Source organism: Saccoglossus kowalevskii, chromosome 12, assembly GCF_978046115.1.
Source record: "Saccoglossus kowalevskii chromosome 12, keSacKowa6.1, whole genome shotgun sequence".
NCBI lineage: Eukaryota > Metazoa > Hemichordata > Enteropneusta > Harrimaniidae > Saccoglossus > Saccoglossus kowalevskii.
The window spans coordinates 27931947-27956260 of record NC_140652.1 but is presented as its reverse complement, the minus strand read 5'-3'; the positions used below and the strand labels follow the sequence as shown (position 1 = coordinate 27956260).

General features: G+C 36.7%; 1 protein-coding gene across 1 annotated transcript; it reads right to left on the bottom strand.

Moving 5' to 3' along the window:
- Positions 1–683: 683 nt before the first annotated feature.
- On the bottom strand, positions 684–23329 carry LOC144355216 (uncharacterized). Its single transcript, XM_085506223.1, has 4 exons — positions 22779–23329; positions 6011–6066; positions 5190–5411; positions 684–1786 (listed from the first exon to the last, which is right to left on the bottom strand). Exons 1-4 carry the CDS (start codon positions 22846–22848, stop codon positions 1490–1492), a joined length of 645 nt encoding a protein of 214 aa, XP_085362349.1. The 5' UTR covers positions 22849–23329; the 3' UTR covers positions 684–1489.
- Between the last annotated feature and the right edge of the window lie 985 nt (positions 23330–24314).

The window sequence follows — 24314 nt, the reverse complement described above, 5'->3', positions numbered from 1 at the left end:
GGTATAATTAAGACGCGTATATTCACTTATGTCGGGGCTGAACTACAATAGCATAACAAAGAAGGAAAGAATCATGTTCGACTACAGACTGAGGGTATATGGTTCGGTGGTTATCCTTTTTAATTTTGGAAAATCCACCTTCAAATATTTTATTTCTACCTCGACCTACTATATCAAATGTCGGTCAGTTCATCTAATGCCATCTCTAAAAACTCATTTAGTTATTTAAGTTTTGCACATGTTTAGGCAGTTTTCTTGAAATTAAACGACGAGAAAGTGGTGTAATACTGGACAACATAAATTGATTTGCTCGGAAAATTTGCACATGTGTAAGTGTATTTTTCAAAGGCAACCCGTTTGCATTGAGGGCTTAATTCGCGCAAGCGCACGTACACGTCCGGGTTGCGAAAACATACATCACAATACGCAAACAGCGAACTTGTGTAAATACATTAGAATTTATTTATTTAATAATTAATTATTTGTATTTTATTTTTCTCTCGATAACAGATGACTATGACGTCATAGTCAAGGTTGACGTGACGCATGAGATTATGGTGAAATCTCAATCTAATTGTTGGTCACGTTGATAGTTATGGCATTTACATAAGCCGGTTATAATTGTCTTTCCAGCACCAGCTTACGTTATCTACAGAAGTTGCGAAAATACAGGAATACATACATTAGTAAAAAAATACTACTTTTTTTTTTAATTTGAAAAAAGACGGTACATATGTCGCAATTAAATTCTTACAAACATGTTTATTGGCTAGGTTAATATGGAAACATGACGTCAGGTGCGATAACTCATTTAATATCCATGTGATACGAAATACAGCGCCCTCTATGCTACATTCATGCGTGTAATTTTTTTTTCAATTTTCAGTTTGGCGGTTTGTAATATGTCAACTCTTAGCTGCTGTAATGATAATTGTACCTTCGTACGATTTCTGTGGTGTTCGGGTATCCAAGCAAGCAATCGTCCTCGTAACATACGCCACGCCCTCAATGATACAGTGCTAAAGACAACTCTATACGTTGAGGGCCACCTAATCACACGTGTGTTTATTCCGACAACAATTGGATATTTCATTTCAGCAAATCAATCATATACTAAGACAATGTTTTCACCACGTGGTCCGGAATACATTGGGGGACATAGTAATACAATGACAGCGCACTTTTTGTTTTGGTTGAGCCCTCTTATTGGTATTCTGGGATCTCTGGATTGGATTAAATCGCGCGACAAAAGCCGACTTTATTTCCAATAAAACATAGAACTCCCCCTATAGGACGTTACCTAAAATCGATGACCACCAATGTTTATTGCGAAGAGCCGACAGAACGCTGGCTTAACGAACGTTAGATATCCTCCCCTGCGACTGAAATGGGAATCCAAGTGTTGTCATTGTTTAATTTTTGCTTTTTGTCAAATTATAATAGTAATAACATTAATAATAATAATTATAATTAAACAACTGACTCTCAGTTAAATATGGAGATTGTGATAAACTGCGCAAGTGCAGCATGTCTCTATGGCAACCCACATCCACTGATATTGATCTTCGGCATTCTCCCGAGCCCAGGCGATTACCCACGAGCGCTTTGGCAGACATGTTGACCTTCCGCTAAATCCTCTGCAAGGTACCGCGCTCTCTTCGCAAGTTGTCCTCCAGAACCACTGCATTGAATACAGTTGCACTTCCACGTTGTCAATATTGTTGGCTGTTTCGGGTTGGACCCATTCACTGACACTCTGGCATGCTTCCATTGCTATTTCTTGTCTCTTTAGAAGGGTGAAAGAAAGAAAGAGATGTCAACTACAAAATGTTAGCATTTTATATTGATTTTGTTTTATTCAATTATTCTCGGTAATTAACTGTACATCGTTAATTGTTCCAAAGGACAACATATCCAGAAAATTAAATACTACTCAGTTACGTGGCCTGAATAGCAAGATCGAAATAACAACATGAATTTCAAATGCCAGCATACACGGCATCCACGAGACTGTACCATCACGTACGGCATGCACGAGTCTGTGTATCCATGGCATGCACAAATCTGTGCTGGCCATTCATTCACGGCACACACAATCATACACGGCACATATCAATTGTTTGACCTGCTACACGACATGCACAGGCATATGCCACAATTCACGTCATGCCTTTGCCATCATACACGTCATGCGCAAGCCTGTTCCACCATACACGGCATCTGTTACCATTCCCGGCATGCACGAGCCTGTGCATTCATATACGGCATGCACAATCCATGTTATCACCCACAGCGTACGCGAGCATGTGATATCACGCATGGTGTGCGCAAACCCGTCACGGTAGCATCATACACGGCATGCACGAGCTGATAAAATCATAATCACGAGACTGTGGGAATTCACTTAAGGTAGAGATGCAGGTTCGTGGGCACTTGGGAGTGATTTTTTTTTTCTTTATATTATCCAAACAGTCTTGGCTATAGACTGTTAAAATTTTGTAGAATTGTGAAAAGTGAAACATATTCAAAAGACGATTTTAAAATATACATAACAGGTGCAAACATTCTCTCTTTTGAATGCTTAGCAAGATTTAGCAAAGACGGGATCTCCATATTATGCACTATATTTAACTTTTTACAAAATGATAATACATTTAAACTTGGGACTGTTACAGCCATTTTAATTATGAGCATTAGCAAACTTCTTACTGAGTGAATTGTTATGCAAATTAGCAATTATCTCAGCTTCTTTTGAGTGCACATCCCAGAACTTTAAAAAAAATAGCTCCTAGACGCTTTGACCTTTTGTTTTGAAATTTGCACAAATGATTGACAATGTGTTTATCTTCTAAACGCCGTCGGGCATTGTTTTTGGTTGAACAGTGTTACAACAATCGTACAGACAACTAGCCTGGGTGTTAATTTATGCATAAACTTGAAGTAGTGAAATTTGAGCTGCTGCCCTGCAAAACTGACAACTGGTAGACAGTTTTCAAGACGGCACTTCCTTCATAGTAAACAGATGTACCCGTAAACCAATTTTGACAGAAAACAGATGCATGGTTTAGACGCTATTTTTTTAAAATCACTTTTGACCAAAAGAGCACATTTTTCAGTTGTGCATATTTCAAACTACAGTGTCCATAAAAAAAATACTAACATAATTTTAAAATTCATACAATAAGCTTTCCGAAAATAAATAGTTTTGTGGACAAGGGAGGTCATCTTGGTTTCCTATTTAACTAATTAAAATACCTGTCAGGTAAACTGCATCTCTACCTTAAGTTTTAATGTCAAATATCTTTCTGTTAGCTTCACCATTATACACCTTTGCATAATTGTAATGTAAACGATATCAAACAAAACAGCGCGTACATTGGAGAGTTTCCTTGGTAAATGGAACGCAAAGTCAACTTTTGTCATGATTTCATTGGGTATCGAACGCGAAGCCGTGTGTTTTTATCTATTACACTATGACGTGATATAAGACAGCAACATCTATTGGTTCAAATTGGTACGAGTTGTTGTTGTTACAGGAACGCTGATTGATGGAGCAAGCATCCAATCAAATCATTCAATTTATTTGGGGCCAAATACAGCTTTTCCTAACATGATCACGCGCTGGTTTGTAGGGACCGCCTTGGTTCGGGTTGGCTGCAGCGAAACAGTGCGAATCAGACGATGCGTCTGTCATAATTTGATTAAAATAAGTTGCATATTCGCTGACGGCGTTTTAATTAAGCCAGGCACAGGGCCCTGTAACCGTGTAAATGACAAACATATAGCTAGGGTAATGTAACAACGCCTACGAACATACACGTACAATGGTGTATTAACTATCGTTCTCACAATGTACCATCTACAGCGAACTTTCGTAACGAGCGTGCTACACTTTTTTTGTGTTGGCCTGCGGTATGCTACACTTTGACGTGGTGTGCTACGGTGTTCTGTGATGTGCTACTCTTTAAAGGAGCGTGCTAGGCTGTGTTGAACTGTGATGTGTTACTTCGTACTGTTGTGGTGTGCTAGGCTGTTCTGTGCAGGACTGTGTATATTACATAGCCAGAGAAGACCAAGTGAAATGATTTGTTTTGGCATTAAGTTAGCATCATTCAGTGTGTTATATCAATCTAATAATAGCCACAACCAGGAAATAGCAGGCCCTATTTCTTTCAATTTCTCTCTCCAATATTTGATATTTAATGTTCATTGGATTTTGCTTCGTAACCTTTTACGCTTTCATATGTCATCCCGCCAAAAACCTGTTATCGATAATACTGAGAACAAGATTAATATCTACATCTTCCGCAGCATTATTACATTTTCCTTTGGCGGTAACGACTTCCCTTGAAAACAAATAGAGGAACACCTGGCACCTTCTGTCATGTGAGTCGAGCCTATTTTTTCCATAATCACCGGGAACAAATCATAATGTTGACTCGGAATTTATTTAGACGTCCGATACGAGACGATATATTCTAGAACGGGGAAAATGTCTCCTAACTATATTTCAGGGTACCATGCCACACTCCCCATGCATGATTTGGTATAACCCGACTAGAGCTACCGGAATTTACATAACCAGACGTACAGCCGCGTGGGTTACAATGGTTATTTAATAATACTTTATTTCTGATATATAGTGCATGGCCACACTATTCTAAATTAGAATTTGTAATAAAAAAATTAGTCTCGATTCTCGTATTTAGAAGACAAGTTAAGACTGCCAGATAACGCAAGTCTTACATTCTTCTTCGTGATCTGAATTCATTTCACAAGCGTAAATAATGGCATGTGTACTGTTATAATGTCGCCGCAATGTTTTCCAATTTGAAACCAGTACCAAGATTAAACATTCAGGTATTTAACCATTAGTAGTGTTCCCATCAGCATATGTCTTGATGACAATTGTAGATATGAGATGAGACATGTGGGTTTATTTTGTGAAATGTGACAGAAGTGGACTTTGGTGGTCATTAACGATGATAATGTTTTTTTCCCAATAGATATCACTAGAAATATACGACAATGTTGTCAAATCAGAACGAGTTCAACACATTTCTAAAATGAGCTGCGTGATACGGTAATATTTATAAGAAGCTTGTGCGCATTCAGTACCCTCGGGAGCCCATTTGAAAGACAAACCGGCAAAATACTCGGCAATTATCCAAACAGAATGTTTAACTTACCTTCGTCATCGGGGAGGATAACGATGACGTTGACGATGACGTGATAGCGGGATATGCTGCTAATGGGGTGTAATGAGGTTTCGTGGACGAGAACACAACTCTCTGCGTGTTTACCGGGTTCATCCGTGGTAACTGTAAAACGTCGTATAGTGTTGGTCGTGGCTTAACTCTATATGTGGGAAGGGTATCAAATATGTCCCTAAAAGGCTTATTTGTGAAAGGCTGGAAGCATAAAAAGAAACACACATATGTATCATTTGGGGTTAGGAAGAGCGGCGTTGTTGAATAGTTGGGTCACTGTCACTCGTGAATCTCCATTCAAGTATTTGATTGAAACATAGGCACTGCTAAATATCATGTTGCCAACAATCGAAACTGAATACTAGAAGAGAAATGAGTTTTAGAAACGATTTTATCGTGAGTACTTGAGACAATGAATATATAGTGAATACAATTGAATTACTGGCATGTTGAATTTTACGCTGCTCCAATTGAGCGAAAAATTAAACATATATTTTTTTCCAAATCTATACTTTAACCTACATTTGATAATGGCTGATGTGATAACCGTGCATAGCCACTGTCGTTGTACAAGTATTTTAGTTAGATACATTACCAATATTTTAAAGATAAAAGTGTTCTGTCCATTGCCCTTAATACGCACACAACTAATTACAAATACAGTCTGCAAGCATAATGATCATCGCTTTGCTTAGACGTTTGACCTCTACGCTTTTGCGAGTGACACCACCACATGACGATATACAACGAATGACATACATGGTAATAACACTGCAAAATTGGCAATGTTCACTACTTACCGCAGGATGGGTTGTCGGTCGATGAAGCGATTTTCCGCTCGAACTACGTAATTGAACTGAAATCAAAAATAATAACAATTATCAAGAATGATAATAATACTTCAATTCCTATAATAGAGTAGGGAAAATGCACTGTCTAGATGGCATGTATGGGGAGGGTGGAGTAGGCCATAAGCTTCCATTGGTTTAATTCATAATTAATTTGTTGAAAATCACTTTTGAGGGATTGGATCGGCACTGTTCACCCTTTTCATTACATGTCCACATGGAATGAATAAATGTGACAGTGAATCCGATCGAAGAAATGTGATATGCGAGCCAGTCTGTCACAGTGGCAATCATTATCCGTATTTGCATATTCAAGAGAGTTGCCAAACAGCTACTTCATAGAAATAGTAGATAATATTTGGTAATCTTTGTCTTAAATTAACTATTCAAAATTGGCAGACGTTTCGAGCATTGGCTCTTTATCGATAATATAGAAAACAATGAATTATTCACTATTCTATGGAAAAGATGTATATTTAGCCATGTAAAGCACTTTTTTTCTACCGGCCATTATGAGGTTATTCCATATTTAAATCGGTGTAACACCGTAACCGGAGAGTTTGGATTTATTGTTGTTATTGCTAACCGGCATATTCAGAGTAACGATTGAAATGCCTGCATGAACTAACATTTTGTTCGCACGTATTATACAAATTCTGCTCGCATACATTTCCCCCTAATTATTCACACATGCATTCCAACTTTAGTGATGTAATATGTGTCGTTGATATATATCGTGGGTTATAGTGAAATGTATACTCTGCTCACTCGAGTGAGGAGCAATTGGCGCCAATTGTTCTCTTTGCTGTCACATTTTCCCTGGGCATCTGGCCTGGGGTGGGTCCCCAGAGAGTCGCGGTTGTCGCGCTCAGTGTTTTAAGCGCGATCGATGGTGTTCTGCTATATGTAACTCGAGTTTAGACACCTGTGTAATGCTATAATAATATAAAATAAGCGAATTTGTTTAAATGATTTGCCTTCATACGATGAGAGGCATTTCAACATTCTGATTTTGTGATAATCCATAGCAAAAATACGATAAATAATGATATGAATGAAGTATATAGTGGAAATATCAATTCAATTAATAAATGCTCAAATTTCAATAAAAAAGCTAATCAGATATGCATCGGCCGATTCAAGTGCAATCACCTGGGCATCTTTATCTTGGAGCCGCATCTTTCAATACATGGTTATTTGAATAAGAAACGCGTGCCTTGATTCACTTAATTCAGAACCATTGTACTGCCAGATATAGCTACAATGCGGGGAAAATAATCCAGCTATTAACAAATAAAGAAAAAGGGAAATGACCTTGAGTGGTTCGACCATTTACGTCTACGACAGACAGGGCCGTGTGGTGCAGTCGGTCGGTGGTTCACTTGATATGCAAATTTATTTTTCATTAATACCATAATATTCACGTGGCATTTAAATTACAACGCCTGAAATGATTTATTATCGTGAATACAAATATTGGAATTGATGGAAACTCACTACGGGTAATTACATAAGTAAAGAAGCGTCTTTGCAACACGACTTTGATGATACGTATCTCCCGCCTTTGTATTGTACCTAGAAAGTCTTGCTCTGATGATAGATATCCTCGGTGCTGCATGTAAAATAATTCACTTATGCCGTTTGACGAGGTCAGTAGGTCTTACCAACTCAAGTTGTATTGCGATTACGTCTCTGTAGTCGTGATGGCGGATGCCTGATTGCCATCTTGCTGTCGCATGCAGTAAAACAAGAGAGCTAATGGCTCCAACGCTTGCTTCATTTGGTACGCCGTTAAAGTCGTATTCATTGTTGGTGTCCAATACACGTAGTTAAATTAGCACTGTATTTAACGACGCCTATGCAACGCTAGTTTAACTTTTACAGTATTCTAATTCAGTATTTCATCGATCCTCATCATCGATCACTCCCATAACTGAATAAACCGTATTTCCGGGATTTAGGTGCGTATGAAGTTTATAGCAGAGTTCATATTTGCAGCTTACTACGACCTAGGAAAATAAATATGTCATATGCATCCTAAAGGTTGGCAGAAGCCCGGAAATTGGTACGCTGAGGCAAATGCACTGCCCAAAACTGGAATGATACTCTAGCATCTATGTGGCATTTCACTCATTATATGCTACTCCACTAACAGATATCCACGACGGACTTACGCATTAGATATTAACATCGCACGTAGGCGCCAGCGAGTGGAAAGTCGCATCAATTCCTGAATATTACATCCATGAAACTTTGAACATTTTATGTTGCTCTTAAAGTTCTGCGAAATCTTCCCGATGCACAAAATACCATTTGCACTGTTGTAAAAAAAAATGTACCAAAACTACGTAACTTACACCGAGAACCAGATTGATACAAATACATTGTCAGTTTTGTCTAGCACATGCGACAACGCTAATGTACTAGAAGACAATGCATATTTTTTTTTCACGGACATGACAAATAACTAATTTCATATACGTAACATCGCCTATAGTTGCTGTCTTCAAGAAGCCCATTACCAGAAACCACGTAACAGATTTATATTACGCTATTAATAAGCAGAATGATGTTAATTGCAGTACGAATAGATAAGCATATATTGAAGACAAGGAAGGCAATTACCACAAAAATTATTAACCATTAAGTCCGGTATGGCACACGTTATGACTGTTATGATATACTGTAAAACTATTATTGTAATTTGACATGATCATTTGAATTTAATTTAGCGAATTTTTACTCGTCAGCAAATAGTAAAATTAAAACCCAGCGTTAATAATTAATGCATTTAAAGTACACTGCGCCTGTACAACTCGCTAATACACCTTGTTCTCTTGGCCGATTAGATGAAGCAACACGCTCTGTCGTGTTCAGATAGACAAACGAACATATATTTAGTTTTTCTTTCGTGACATTGGAATAGGTTATACGATGTAGACATCGTATTAATGTAAACACACTCCCTAAATGAACCAACAAATTACATTTTCTTGTTCATGCGACGTTGTTCTTGATTCGACACGCATTATCATTGCAAACACATATTAGCTACCCCCCTAACCTTTATAGGGCAATACACTTGTCATTTCACATATAATTTGATTGTATAGGAAAAACCTTTCCCTTACACCCACGGACAATGTCCTTCTATTCGCACATAACCGACTTACTGTGCAAACAAGTGCACATGGTTTTGTGAGGGCAATACACAGTAAATCTCAAACTAGTGTATAACGCGATAGTATAGACATGTCTACAGCTTTAATATTTATGCTATATATCTTTATGAGAATATAGAATGTGTGCAGATGGATGCTAAAAATGTAGACAAAGTAATCAAAGCGATGTTTTGATAGCAACTCATGTCAGAATTTCACACAGCGAGTTATAAGTAGCCAGTGAATGTAGACTATAATCTCTCACTAGAGTTCAGTTTGGTTAATACATTCACTAAAAAAAATAGCGTCCGATTAACAATAGTTAAGCAGTGGAAATACGATTTGGACGACTAACTCGACCAATTAGTGGCGATGGGTGTGATTTTGTTAACATCCGATGTTTGGTCTTCGGCGGTAGACCATACTTATGAAATAGTATACATAATCAGGTATTACATATATCATACTAATCATTGAGAACATGTAATATGCCAATCTTTGTTAAACCGTGACATTTTATCTTTGACATGCAAATGTGGTAACAACCACTTATGAATTAAATCAAGGTTGAATAGCTAAATATCGGAAGTCCTAATCGGAAAATCCACAGATCACGTTTCAGATGATCTGCATTGAGTCCCGTTTAAGGCGCACAACGCCTCAGACATCGTTGCTATACTAGTCACATAATTGCTATTCGGCCTTCTAGAGAACGCTATACAAAGCACACAAGCATTGAGTGCATAATCACAGATGTAATGTGAAACGTAATCGTAACACTGGTTATGATTACTAGGTATACATTACGCTAGAATTAAAGAGAATACTGACATGTACTCTATAATAATACATCGGCAGTGTAATTTGAAATCAACAAACCCGATCATCAGACGAGATTGACGCATGGAGCTGGTTACACAAGTATCAATTTGTCGATGAGCGCAGTAAGCCTACAACTAATCGCCAATTATTTGAAATGTCACGCCGGCAGCGTGTTTTGTCAGTGCAAGCCCATTAACACCAAACCGTTAGCCTTAGTTAGTGTATTAAAGTAGTACATTTTGAAGGGACTCATTGTTGAATGACAGGGCGTATTAAAATGCATCTGCCATTGTAAGAATTCGGCAGAGACACAGCGTAATAAGTCTATCAATTCACAATGTCGTTAAGACTGCTCACCCCGTCAATAAAGAACCCATGGCTGCTATTCAAAATATGGTGTTATGTGTGTTTAATCAATCTAAATCACAATAAATCGATGTATTTCCATTCCACGTCATTTGCGTCAACGAATAACGCATTTTTTTTGTTGCTTCCGGGTTCTGAATCAAGTTTAACGCTACGTTGGAGGACCAACCACAATTCAACAATCTGTGTTAATTCACATGTAATGTGCATTACCCGAATGTTATTAACATCAACTTAAAGTTGTTATCACACTGCGGAATAATATTTGAGGAGTATGCCATCTTTCATAGTATTTTATCATCGATACAAACGAATTAAATCCGAGTAATGAATAAACACAAAATACAATGTATAATACCTGCAAGGGCGCACAACTGTCGGCTAACAACTTGTATTTAAATTAAATATGCACTGTTTCGTCAATACTAGTTTGCTTTTGAGTTTGAAACTACTGAGGAATTCATTTTAGTTTCGTTTCAGGCATAATTATATATCTTTACTGTTGAACAAAATTAAAATGACTATTTAAGTTTACAAACTTTAAAAACAAGAAGACATATGGATCCACCATGAGCGGAGTGTCAGAGTGTACTTCTAATTTCGAAGTTACGGAACATTTCCGTCGTGATCTCGTGTGCCTTAAATAATCCAATGCGTTTTAGTATGAAAATGCATCTCCGGTAAATATTAGTGAAATGTCAATTTGTAATTACCGTTGGCGCGACTAATTCAAACTCACTAAAGACTTGCATGTAAAAGTTAGAATACGTAGATTATCTCCTTTGGGACGGCGCATTCTGCTAAATATATGCTACCAGTTTGTAAGTTATGCCGGATCGTGCTCGCCACCTAATCTCATTACGCGCTTTCACCATCGAGGAGAAAACAGCAAATCACTCTACGGATTGTCGTGGGAAGCAAGTAAACTAGTCAGGATTAAAAACGCTAATTGGAAGACATCCTCCTCATTAACGGTACTGTCTATGCCCGGCATTAGCTAAATAAAATGCCAGAGTTGAACACGTCCCGCGCGAAAGGTTATTGAATTTGAGCCACGGGAAGCAAATTATGTACTTTGGCTATGGGCAAAGCATCTAATGCTTTGGATATATCTATTGTATCAGTCGTCTGGTAGTTGTCAATTGTCGTCTTCTTAGATCGTCACTTAGCATCTCAACTACCGCTTTCGTTGAACAAATTGAGTTGCATTGAATGTAATATGTGTTATTGTAGAAGAACTTCAGGTGGGCTATTTCCCACTCGTAAGTTAATGTCACTGCTGAAATATACACATATAATGTGAGATATTTAATTAATTAATTAAATCGGGTAATTAAATTAAATAAAAAGTGAATGTAAATTTATTACTCCATACTCCATAGATTATTAGGGAGGAAATCAACATAAAATCCATGATATTGAACATGTAAGTTCAGATTGAATACTTTGAAATAATATTTTCTGTGAGGTGTTTAGTATGTTTAGTACTGTTAAGTTATTTTTCTCTGTCTCTCGTGATACTGCAACCACGGTGTGTGCTAACTAATTTCATGACGCACGAAAAACGGTTTACCCACCAAAATAATTTTGGCTTTTAGCAATTAACACGAAAATCGCGAAACCATGAAATTGTCCCCAGCGGGGTTTTGTCTTGCACCTGCCTAAAGACTTTCGATCGGAATAGATAAGATGCGGAGAAACCACACAACGTGGTTGGAAAAGAAACACAATGACGTCACAGCTGCAATAAAGTCATCCTGCGTCTAACCATTAGTGAGCATGCTTGATTGCGCATGCGTACGATTTGCAAGAAAGCACTGTTATTTTTCTAATGTGTTGTAAGGAAATATAAAAAAAAATGTCTCGAGATGAATTGGATCTTAACTGTATTTACTGTGTCGTATATGGGCTTTACCGGTTAATTCATTAATTGAAAACGGCGTAAGTCATTAATATGTGACATTTGAATGTAGTCAAGAAGGATTCTCTGCAGTTAAATTGGATTTTCTTTTCTTCCGCTAGCGGATCATAAAATAGATAGCTAAGAAACGTGATATCCTTAATACTGAATCTAGCGGCGAGTACAGTGTACGTCTGTTTGTTTTAACTAGTTTCACACAAGTTTTTTTTTATACTATTCACGCCGTTCATCATCAACGAAAATATTGATTAGTTCAGTATATGTGACTTTGATGTTGTGCATCTCAGACTTACATTATTAAAATGACTGGTTGAATGAAGTTTCAACTTCAAGTAACAACTAACTCGAAAATCCTTTATTATCCACATATTCCCTGTTTGACTTTTGACTGACAGCCAACTTCATAAGAATGGTTTTGTAAAAACCAGTAGATGGTTGTTGAAAAGATTTTATTCTCCCACTGCAACAAATGGTGCCTCTTACAATTTTTAAAAGTACGCGCAAGCGAAACACAATGGGGGTAGTGGAGACGCTATCAACTGCTACCATTGTGAACAAGTGCTCATTACCAGATTAGATTACTGATCGAGTGTCTGCTCTTAACTAAGACGAGAATACATTTACTGTGTGTTCGTTCTTTTATAGAAAATGAACATTTGTGTTTCTAAGGTCATGTCGTCCTCCGAAAACGGGTGCATGTTTTTTGGGTTTCAGTAATGTCTAAATTGAAATAACACAATAATCACTGAATAATACTCATAACAGGTTATCTAAAAAAGTCTGACACGTAGCTTGTCATTATCATATCACATTAATATATAAATTCTCATTTTCAGACAAAAGACGATTTAAGTTGTAATTTGACAGAATTAAAGTCATTTACTCAGAGTTAGCTGAATTTCATGTTTGGAATATGTAGATAACTTACGAAAAATAATGTTTTAATCAAAATGACACACACTTCGTATTTAACCTTTTTTTCATATGTTCTAATCAATGCAATACTTAGCCAAAATTATCATGATGGCGAATTCCAATAATGACCCAGATATTGGCATTATTTAAAAATACCTTGTGTCTTTAATTATACATTGTGGTCATAGTTTATTTAATAACAGTAAAAACAATGTGTACTCTGACGAACAGTCGAATAGTCCGGCAGAAGGAAACACAGATATATACATGGAGATATAAAAGTGACAAAACACTTTTGAAATTTATTAAAAGAGTGTAGTAATTTCTAACAAGTTTATTAAATCGGATATTGTAGGGTTACGAATTTGATAACCTGTTTATAACATGTATTCATTTCATAGCTTCTAAAGGCTAACACAGTGATCGTATTTTGTGAGCGCCCATTCAAGACACGGTAGAGCGTACTGGCTAATTTGCATAATCGATTGCCGTTCATAAGTTTAGCCTCTTGTGTTTTTATTTGGAGCCATCCCTATAAAGATATTCATCCCATGAAAATGGTGTGGTGGTATAATTCACACTTGTGACGTTTAGAGTAAAATATCTCTAGATGATATAACATGGCAAACTTCACAATATCCACTAAAGTCATCATTTTATGCGTGTTCTATCAGTACGCAAACAAACAAAAATCGCACACGAATACGCTACAAGAATCTCGAACTGGTTAACAAAAATTACTCATATCATACAATGACACTAACATGTAATAATATCGACTAAAATTATTTAAAAAATATACAGCTATAATCTTGATATTTCTGACGATTATCCATAAACGTCGGCGCTAGTAACTGCAAATGCGGCCACCAAGGCGCTTCGACGCAATGTCTTATTAGCATAAATTTGAATATGATTTATAAGCACAGTTATGTAGAATTACAATTTCTTTTTTCTTTAGACGCTGGAAATTAGTCATGTTATGAATAGATTAACACCTGATTCCTATTGCGCATATAATTGGTCGTTAACCATGACTTTACTAGCAGGATAATACCAACTCATGACGACATTCGTATCGACAGACTAAGATCAAGTAATATCAAGTAAAAATATATATAAACTCATAGACGTACCAACAGCATCTCGGCGTTAGCTTCCTTCTATGCTCTGTACAATGGGAAGTAAAATGAATGATTGAGTGTTTCACCAAAACTGGTGACACACGTGTTGTCATGACAATATATTTGCTCGACCCACGCTACATTTAAGTTAGGTTAAAGAAATTGGCAAAGTCACGTGATTGATGCTACAGTCTTACATAAATATGTTATATTGTTAGCCTGACCGTCAAATCCATGTTTCAAGTTCACATTGCACATGGGACTTATCCATGCCTTGAATAATCTGTACACACCAGAATGCTTATTGTCTACGGTACCCTGCCTCTCTAGAAACAATTATAACAAGTATAATTTGCAAAATACGTTGTTAAATTTAGTTTCTCGCGTCGCATTTAATAGTTACTTTGCTGTTACACCACCACTTACACCTTCGACCCTGAGACTAACCGCAACTCAGAATCGACAGTTAAAATGTAGGGTAAATCACAGAAATAACGACGTAAACACGGAAATATGAACGCTATGTTAATATTTATCTATCTACGTGAGATGGCTCCCTTGTCGTAACATTATTGTAGAAAGAATCAAATACCATTCAGCAATATTAGGCTGTAATTGTTTGAGGTGTATACACGTTATAATAACATGTGGGGACGAAAATTGATATCCATGTGTTTTAACAAAGCTATGTCCGTGTCTAATAATGCTGTGAACTTTAGTTAGGAATAATGCAATTGGATTCGATGAATTGTTGAGTGGCTTTATGGCGCTATATGAACTCAAATGTCACATCGTGGACTGAACGGAAAAGACGGAATCTAAGCAATTGTAAACCTGTTGTTCACTTATGAAAACAGCGTGTATAATGCCAGCAAACTCAATTGGCTTATTGTGATGCTGAAGAGCATCCATGATTTCACGGATGTTGACATGATTTATAGCCTAGTCTCTATCACGTGACCGGATTACAGTCTCAAGTGTCCTCGTCTCAGTTATCGCGTGAGCTCCCGATTTAAAATGCAAACAGGCGCTTTGATTTATCGACCATGAAACGTGCAATCCGACGAAGGGAAACGTTGTTTCCGGTACTAAATACACAATGTGTGTCGAAATAGATGCAATTCATTTCAACGCACAATATGAAAGTATAGCTTCGAATGAGTAAAAAAGTATTGATTATATTGCTAATGGTACTAATGGGAACGCAGACATACCGTGTATCACTTGCTTTGTGGTGGACTATAGAAACCTAATCACAGACCTGATGACTTGTGATTATACATACTTTAAAAAACTGATTCAGAAGATTGCACTATCAGACAATAATTAACGAACATTGCAAATTTTCATTATTAGTTTTGACAGAAATGGGATTATGTAATCGATGCACCATTCAAAAAATATAATATTTGAAAATGATGAATTATGTTAAGTAGTGAAATAATACGAAAATGAATAGAAAAAAAATTGTTCGTTGCATCAATGTTAAATTATAATATTGAACAAACTCATTACTGTACAACAACTCATTAAGCTGCCTTTCAATTAGTAGGACTAATTAGAAGTAAGAATATACCGGGTGAAGTGACATAGACCATATTTACTAAGCTTGGGCACCCTGGAACCCTGCAGCAGACATTATAGATCCGGCTCAGGTATATTCCACCCACAACGACAGAGTAGAAATGTTGCACGTATAGTTTATGTCTTTAAGTGGTTCTGACATTCATTTTTGAATTGCATTATTAATGGCTACTCCTTCACTTCATGACAGCCACATCATTTAAACTAGCTTGGCACGCTGGCTAATACAGAGATTGGAGAGTCTGACGTCACCTGGAGATATTCCTATGATTACTGCAAAGTGGCAAAACTTGATCACTTTCACCTAAGAACAAAATAACTTCAGCAGCAGAAACTTACACTCGTATGCAGTAAGACCTACATGGCTATAGCAATGTTCTTATAGAGAAGGGGTTTATATGTTCAAAACATTATAGAATTAGTGAATATGATAGAATTATTGAAATACTAACTCAGCATGGGAAAACACTGTGCATTACTCAAGATTTTGATTCGTTAGATTTTCAAACACAATACTCCAATGATCAAATGAATAAAGGAAGTTCGCAGCCATTACAGTATTGACATAACACAATATGCATATAAAACTTCAATATAAATATCGCATGGGCTCCTGTCTGTGTGCGTCCCACGTAATTCTTTTGATGAGTTATGTGAGAAAAAACCATAATAAGTGAATTAATAAGCCTTTGATAAGATGCAAAGTGTCACCATGGCAACTGCAAATATCTTCATCTTGCCACATAAGATACTAATAAGATATGTATACATATATGTATATATTTAAGCACATTTGACTGTTCAATATTATCAGTTCCAGTATAATCAGAAATTGACGACTTGGATGATTAGGTTTATTAGCTAATCACATACAGAAAAAGAAAATTACTTTTTTGGGTGATCATTGCCCAGATGTTTATATATCAACTCGTAAGTTAAATGATCATCATAGAAATCGATATACATATTGATCGCGAGCTAATAATAAACATGTGTCACATTTAGATATACGTGTTAGTGCAGTTTGTATGACGTGTGTTGCTGTACACGATATCCACGTCAATGAACATTGTGAACAATAGTCCGTTTCATACGCATGTCGCATATTGAGTGATAGGCGGTAGTCGGGATACATATTTATATAGTGATAGTCGGTTTTTATTATATGTTATGTAAGTTGATATTCGTTGTCAAAATGACGGACTGTTCTTTGTCTGTGTGTAGACAATGTCACGTTTGTTGATTATTACAACAAGTATATATATGAGTGTACATTACCTTATAAGGTCAATTCTTTGGTATTTAAAAAAAATAAAACACATAACTTTTTAATTTGAACAAAATAATGACAGTTGCACAGAATTTGCACACTGTGACTTTGAAGGTTAATGCGAAAAGGTGATATTATTCGTTTTGTGTTCGCAAGGCCGGAACATCTCTGATATGATTGTTTCGACTCTGATCGTAGGAGTACTAACGCAAATTAAAAGTCTGCTCCTTTGACATTAACAGTTAGCATATCGCTGATGTCACGCTTTACCATCCATGCATTAGGCATTCTGGCCTGTATGACGTTAATCGGGGGTTTTCGGTACATGCACGACTTTAACTTTAAATAAAATCCATATGCGTAGACATGTCTTGTATATACGTTGTTTGAAATGTTCATGTATTAGGGGACGTCACTGCGCTCGAGTATGCCGCTAATGTTGGTATGCTTTTCATGATTTCATAAAAGTCATTGACTAGAAAAAAATGCTTTGTTGTGTGTATCAGTAATGCGACTAAATGAATAATATATCTTTATGTCCGCATTATTCAAGTGCAAATGACGGAGAATTCTTTATTAGTATTATAATCATAAAAAAACATAATCTGCACGTCTCAAATAGGGCCACTGTAATACTGACATGCAAGTGATTCTGGTCTTTTTAACTTAAAAACACGTAAATCTTGCGTAGTCTATACATTAAAGAACCATCGCTATACAATGATTGGGAAGTGTTCATAGCCACATGGTTGTGTGCAACGCCTGGATTCTTTTGATATTATCATTATATGCGTTTTTGTAAGACAATGCCGCCGAGTCATAAGTATGCAATAACATTTACACAGTTGTATCAGACGTTGTTTCAGTCATTCAGTGTATACGGTTTACTAAACCACGTGGTGCTATTTTTTATGCGATAGTTATAATTAAAATGATGAGTTTCTAAGCTAATAATGTATAGTATTTCTGTTATAACACGTTATTTTTTTCAAAAGGGAATTATTTTGTCCATGTGTATTTTATTTATGCACGAAATGTGTGATAATGTAGTATTGTGATGATAATATAGCAGGAAAACGTATTATCGTGGGATATGCATACGTTTTCCTGCTATATTATCATCGCAATACTACATTATCACACATTTCGTGCACAAATGAAATAGACATGGGCAAAATAATTCTATTTGAAAAAAATAACGTGTTTTATGCGGCCTATGCTAAATCCGACGACTGGTAGTTTATTTTGCAATACAATATATGTAAAATGCATTCGCCCATTAGTGGTATACAGATGTTAACTAGAGAGTAAATAGTTGTACGCGTTCCTCTGGAATGTCTCTCGTTTGACACTCACACAATTACTAGAATCATTTATCTATAGATATAATAGTCACCTTGCTTATATGACTAATAGTTGCTGCACGTGGTAACGACATTGTTGCCAAGGCAACACTATATAACTTATTACGTGTTTCATGGTCATAAGATGCATTTAATTACACTCGGAGAGTCAATAGTTGTATGATAAACTTTGGAATTATTGACGTGTACCTTTAAATAATTGGATATATATATATATAGATAATCTTTTCATGTTGATAGGTGGTTAGGTGACTCTACTATTCTAAATTCGTAAGTTACATGACCGATGCAATGTCTTGTTATCAGAAGTATTTAAGTTAATCGGGGCGTCACTGTGTATAATAACCCTTTTATAAAAAAAATATAAATATTACCATATTGTAAGTGTAAAATGTTTGCTAAAGCGTATTGATTATGCGAAACATTTACATGTGACATTATAACACAGGCTGATTTACATAGTTTCGAATGTATATTCCACTTTAAAGTGAGAGATCAGAAACAAAGCAACGTGTATGTGTTATTACAGATTGACTCATAATGCAAAGAGGGGTGATTCATTTCTCTAGGCATTGTTTACTCTGAATTGTGCAATTTGAAAAAAAAGAAGAAACAAAGACAATGTGTTGTTTATATTGCAGTGAGATGAATGGCGAATGGCGGTAATAATGTAAAGCTAGAGCATGCCCTTGGGGAATCTGAATTCCTGTCTGAATCACGCATGGAATTAGGAGAAATGAAAAATATGAATAATTTATGGTTTTATGATGATAAATAGAATGTTTCAGCATTGTGGTTCCTTATTGAATGCGATATAATAACCCGTTTTAATTTGAACAACTCAAGCATAGCGAAACTCGGAGAACCTTGTCATCGTAAACACGAGACTTAACATTGAGTATTTTGGTTGATTTAAAGATTCCCGTTCCTTCCCAAAATTTCCTTCGATGCTATCAATGATTTATCCCTGCATATTGTGAATCAAGTTCTAGGGACGTGTTGCACGTATCGCATGCTATGCCACTATCTCAATGACTGGACTGCGATGAGAAGAACTTGCATTATACATCATCACAATAACTCAGTTACATACACGAGTTTTCTACACATGAATCTATGGCAAATTTCCCAACCATCAAATTAGGCGTCACTAAGTATCAAATGAAATAGTGCACACATGAGGGCAATTAAACGCTTTAGCTATATAATTACATCATAAATATTCGTAAAAATTCAGCCAGTGATGTTTGTTACTTGGTGTCTTATTTGATCAAAATGATTCGTTATGAACATTATCACTCGTCAGACTAACAGATGTACCATCATATATATTTAAATATGTCTAGAATAAACATGGATACCCATTCGGTTATTATAATAACGGATAACTGGTTTTTGTATTCACAATAATATTCCGTTATCATTTTAGAGCCTTTAAAATTGAATGGATTGCAGTACGGTAACACATTGTTCTCTGGACAATGAATGGATTGCAATACGCTGGCATAATGTGATCTGGACAATGGTTGGACTTCAGTGCGCTGGCACATTATTTCCTGGACAATGGATGGATTGCAATACGCTGACACGTTGTTTTTTTTGACAATAGGTGGATGGGTTACATTATCCTGGCATTGTGTTTTCTGGACAATAGATGGCTGGATTACAGTTCGCTGACATAATGTTTTCTGGACAATGGATGAATTGCAGTACACTGGTACACTGTTCCCTGGACAATGGATGGATGGATTGCACGACACGGTCATATTCTTTTCTAGACAATGGATGAATTGCAGTACACTGGCACACTGTTTTCTGGACAATACATGGATGGATTTGAGTACGCTGGCACGTTGCTATCTGGACAATTTCTGGATTGCAATACAAATTAGTATTGATGGTAATTCTATTGATCACTAAACATTTTTAATAATAATCGTAAAGTAGTATTTTGCCATAATGCAATGAAGCATTCAAATGCAGACACAAATTCAAAGAATCCAGTTATTGCTAAAACGAGAGGATACGAAGCGATTATAACGGCATATAGGCAGACTACAGTCCACGACCAAATCACCCATATGCCAGATCAATCCAACAGACGTTGCTCAAGATATCAGAATTTCATTCAAAAGTTCACAAAGCATCCTTAGACAATATCAGCTTCAGAGATATGCTCATTCGCGTTAAAATGTCTGTATTTAGTATCTGAATGTGGCAAAAGCTAGGGCAAATGTTATTACAAGTATGTTAACACCTAAACGTGACGATGCATTGGTATATATAACACGTGTGGGTGATAAACACACTGTGAAAGTCGATATATTAAAGACAATGCCAGGTACTGTATAAATATTGTTTTCCTTTGAGATAGAGTTTCATCTGCGATTACAGGCGGTGCAGAGAACGTGCCCACGCATTCTTGAATTATTTAGTTACCACTTCGACGTGAAAGTATTCATCATGAAATACCTCGGACAGGGACGTTTCAAACAGTATCGAGGTAAGAATTATTTGTGCACGATTGAATCGTTAGAAGAGAAAAACAAAGATTGAAACGTGTCAGGTGAACTTCATTGCGAACTTGACATTGACTAAGACATAAATGGTTAGCATATTTCAAAAAACATTTCAAACAATTTCTATATTACAGTATTCGCCCGTTGAACGACAAAGACACCTTTTGTCACCTTTTCACAAAATAAACTTTTTTCAAATATTGACCAGGATTTGTAGCTGTTCGGCCTTTTGTCCATGTAGCCCAAACATTGTCTAACCTTTCGCACCAATATTTTGGCGGGAAAACTTGTGGCCTTAATATATACGCAGTCAAGAATGAGGGCACAACTTTCAAAACTGTGTCGTGTTGTGTAGTTTAGAGCTAAAATTAGAAAACCGCGAGATAACGGGTCGTCTTGTTCAGAGCAGGTGGATTTGTTTGCACACATCGCTGCTACACAGAAAAACTCACAGACGTTAGGCACGTTTTTGTGAAAGGTTAGCCATACACATACAGGAAACATCACGAAGTCAATTCTCGCAATCGATACTTAATCTAGCAAAGGATATCACCCACAGCCAACAATATATCATACACCTCTGACATGAAGAACTGGCTCGCAGATTCGCTGCTGTTATTTCAATAAGCAGAAAGCCTATCCAAAGATCGTTGCAACTCCCTAACGTCGACGAATCATTCATCCGAAACGTCTTTTCACTTCGTCAACGTATCCTTGTCCCCAAACGGTCATTCCGGTTTTTTAAAAAAAAATCACATAATGCTTTTGTGGTTATTATTTTTTTCTATTTTTACCTGCAAAAAGCCATACGATTGAAAAGAGCAATTTGATGAAAAACAACTCATTAAAGTCGGCTGTGGGAATGCATTAAGGAAAAATATGTATTTTTTATAGTTAGAGGCTAGTTAATACATAATGTCGAAAAATGCGATAGTATAGTTACATATCTTATATTCTCTACGGCGACGTTTATTTGAGAGTTTGCATTGTATCTAATCTAATACACAAATCTGAAAAGGTATTATACTTATTTATTTTTTATTTCAAAACAATGAGTAGACATTCAGAAATGAGGCGCACTGCATAGGGTAGTTAAACGCTCGTTAACTGCTCTTACCAAAATCACATCTAATCACCGAACGCGTTAATTATATGTTTAATAATTATTTATTTTAGATAAAGTCAATGTCGTTGAAAAAAGTATGAGTGAAAAAGTCCAGTCGAGTTTCATAACAACCTTGTTAATATTCATGAATATGTGTTTCGAAAACAGCTTTAACAGAGGCCCAAGGCACTGCAAAAAGAACGACAAAAAACGCGTATTGCTTCAGGCATTAATAATTGAAAGAAGCGACATTAAACAGCGACATGAAGTCACCGTTGCATCCAAGCTATCCTCATGGACCGAGCTGAAGAGGCCCAGGTATACATAGCTGATCATGCCCGGTACGTTTGTTTTTAGAGCATGTATCGTGACTTGATATTGGTCGATTAACCCTCGGTTCATAGGCAACATCAACTCAAAGTCACCGGGTAATGACTAATCGGTGATGTATAAAAAAAAAAAAAAAAAAAAACACGCCTAAGAGTTTTCAAGAACTTGTAAACATTAAAACGTGCTGCACATGGAGACAATGTAGGTATTAAGTAGAATCAGTGGGTAAAGATACTTACCAAATATAAACAACATTAGTAGAAACTCTATCGCCTCCAATAACTTTGCCATTGTTCGGCTCAAAGGCATCTGTTGGATGGAACGAACGTGATGAGGAATATCCTGCACACCATAGGAGTGTAGGAGTGACGAGTCGGCCAGCCGACTACAGATTGATTCACAAATGCGTGGGCTCGTATTCTCTCGTCGATACCATCCGCGCGCTGTTTTTTTTTATAATGTCGTCTTGAATGAGAGGGGCAGTGCGGATTCCACGTAGCAGACAATCTGGCCGACGGAGAAAATTGCTCCAGGTCGGATGTTCCCCCCAACAGCTCGATATATGGATTTCCCGCCTGCCTTCCCAAGTGACAGAATAGGGAGGTTGGTTTAAAAAAGCATCAGCACGTCTCGGTCGATAGCAAATTCATTTGCATACACCTCACCTCCCTACAAGCCTGTCAATTGTCGCCACTAAAAAAGAAAACACCGCCCACTGTTTGAGGTCTACCACACGCAGGAGCTAAGATGACAGCGTACGCTATAGACCTGTTCACTCCTGCCCCACCACTATGTGAATGAATGGAAAGCGAAGTCTGAATGAACAAGGAATCTCGAGAGGCCTCGAATAACCGCAATTACATTTGCATAAGCGTTTCCATAACGACGCAAATAATGAATACGAAGTTTTTTTTTTCTCTCGCGTTGCTTATAAGAACATTGACCTCTTACTGAGCGGCAACATTCAGGTAACTGTTGATTTCAACTTTCAAATATAATAAAAAAAATATAATTATACAAAGTAGCGGTCTCTGGATTACGTCAGCATTTGGTAGGATCGTCATACCTAAATTCTCAACTGCATGATAACTTCCCTGGGATTTTTGCGTCAAATTGAACACTCGCCTCTATTGTAAGGGTGTGATATCTAGTCAACTGAATTAGTCTTATAAATATTACAATATGAATACCCTCGAACTACGGCGATACGAAGCGGCAGATTTAATGACGTAATGACGTTGACGATACCTACCAATGGTCAATTGCCTGGAATTGTTTTTCAAATGATAAGCGTTGTTTCTTGATAAAATAAAAAATTTTAATTGAGACATTTCATAACACTTATGTGAGTATATACACAGTAGATTGCCGATTCCCACAAAACATTAATACTGTCAGCTGTTCCATCAAAGCGGAGACGTCATTATTAATAATTCACTTGTTATCGTTTTTCTACGAGTGTAATATATGTTTTAAACATGTTAACACAATCGCTGTATCGTGTCGTTATAATTCCAGCAGTTGGCTAGGTAAGATAGAGAGCGCATGCTCTCATGTGGGTTGGTGAGTACATTCGCCACATACAGTGTTATTTTTTCTGAAAATCACATGTGATAAAATTTATTCACAGGAATGTCCCCGATAATGATAATCACGCACGCGTCGATTTGAAACTTATTTCTTAATGACATGCACATTTGTTGTCATCGTCACGTGACTCTCTCACAGTGGGTCGGGTAAAAGTTACGCAATATTGGAGTGACATATTTCCATGA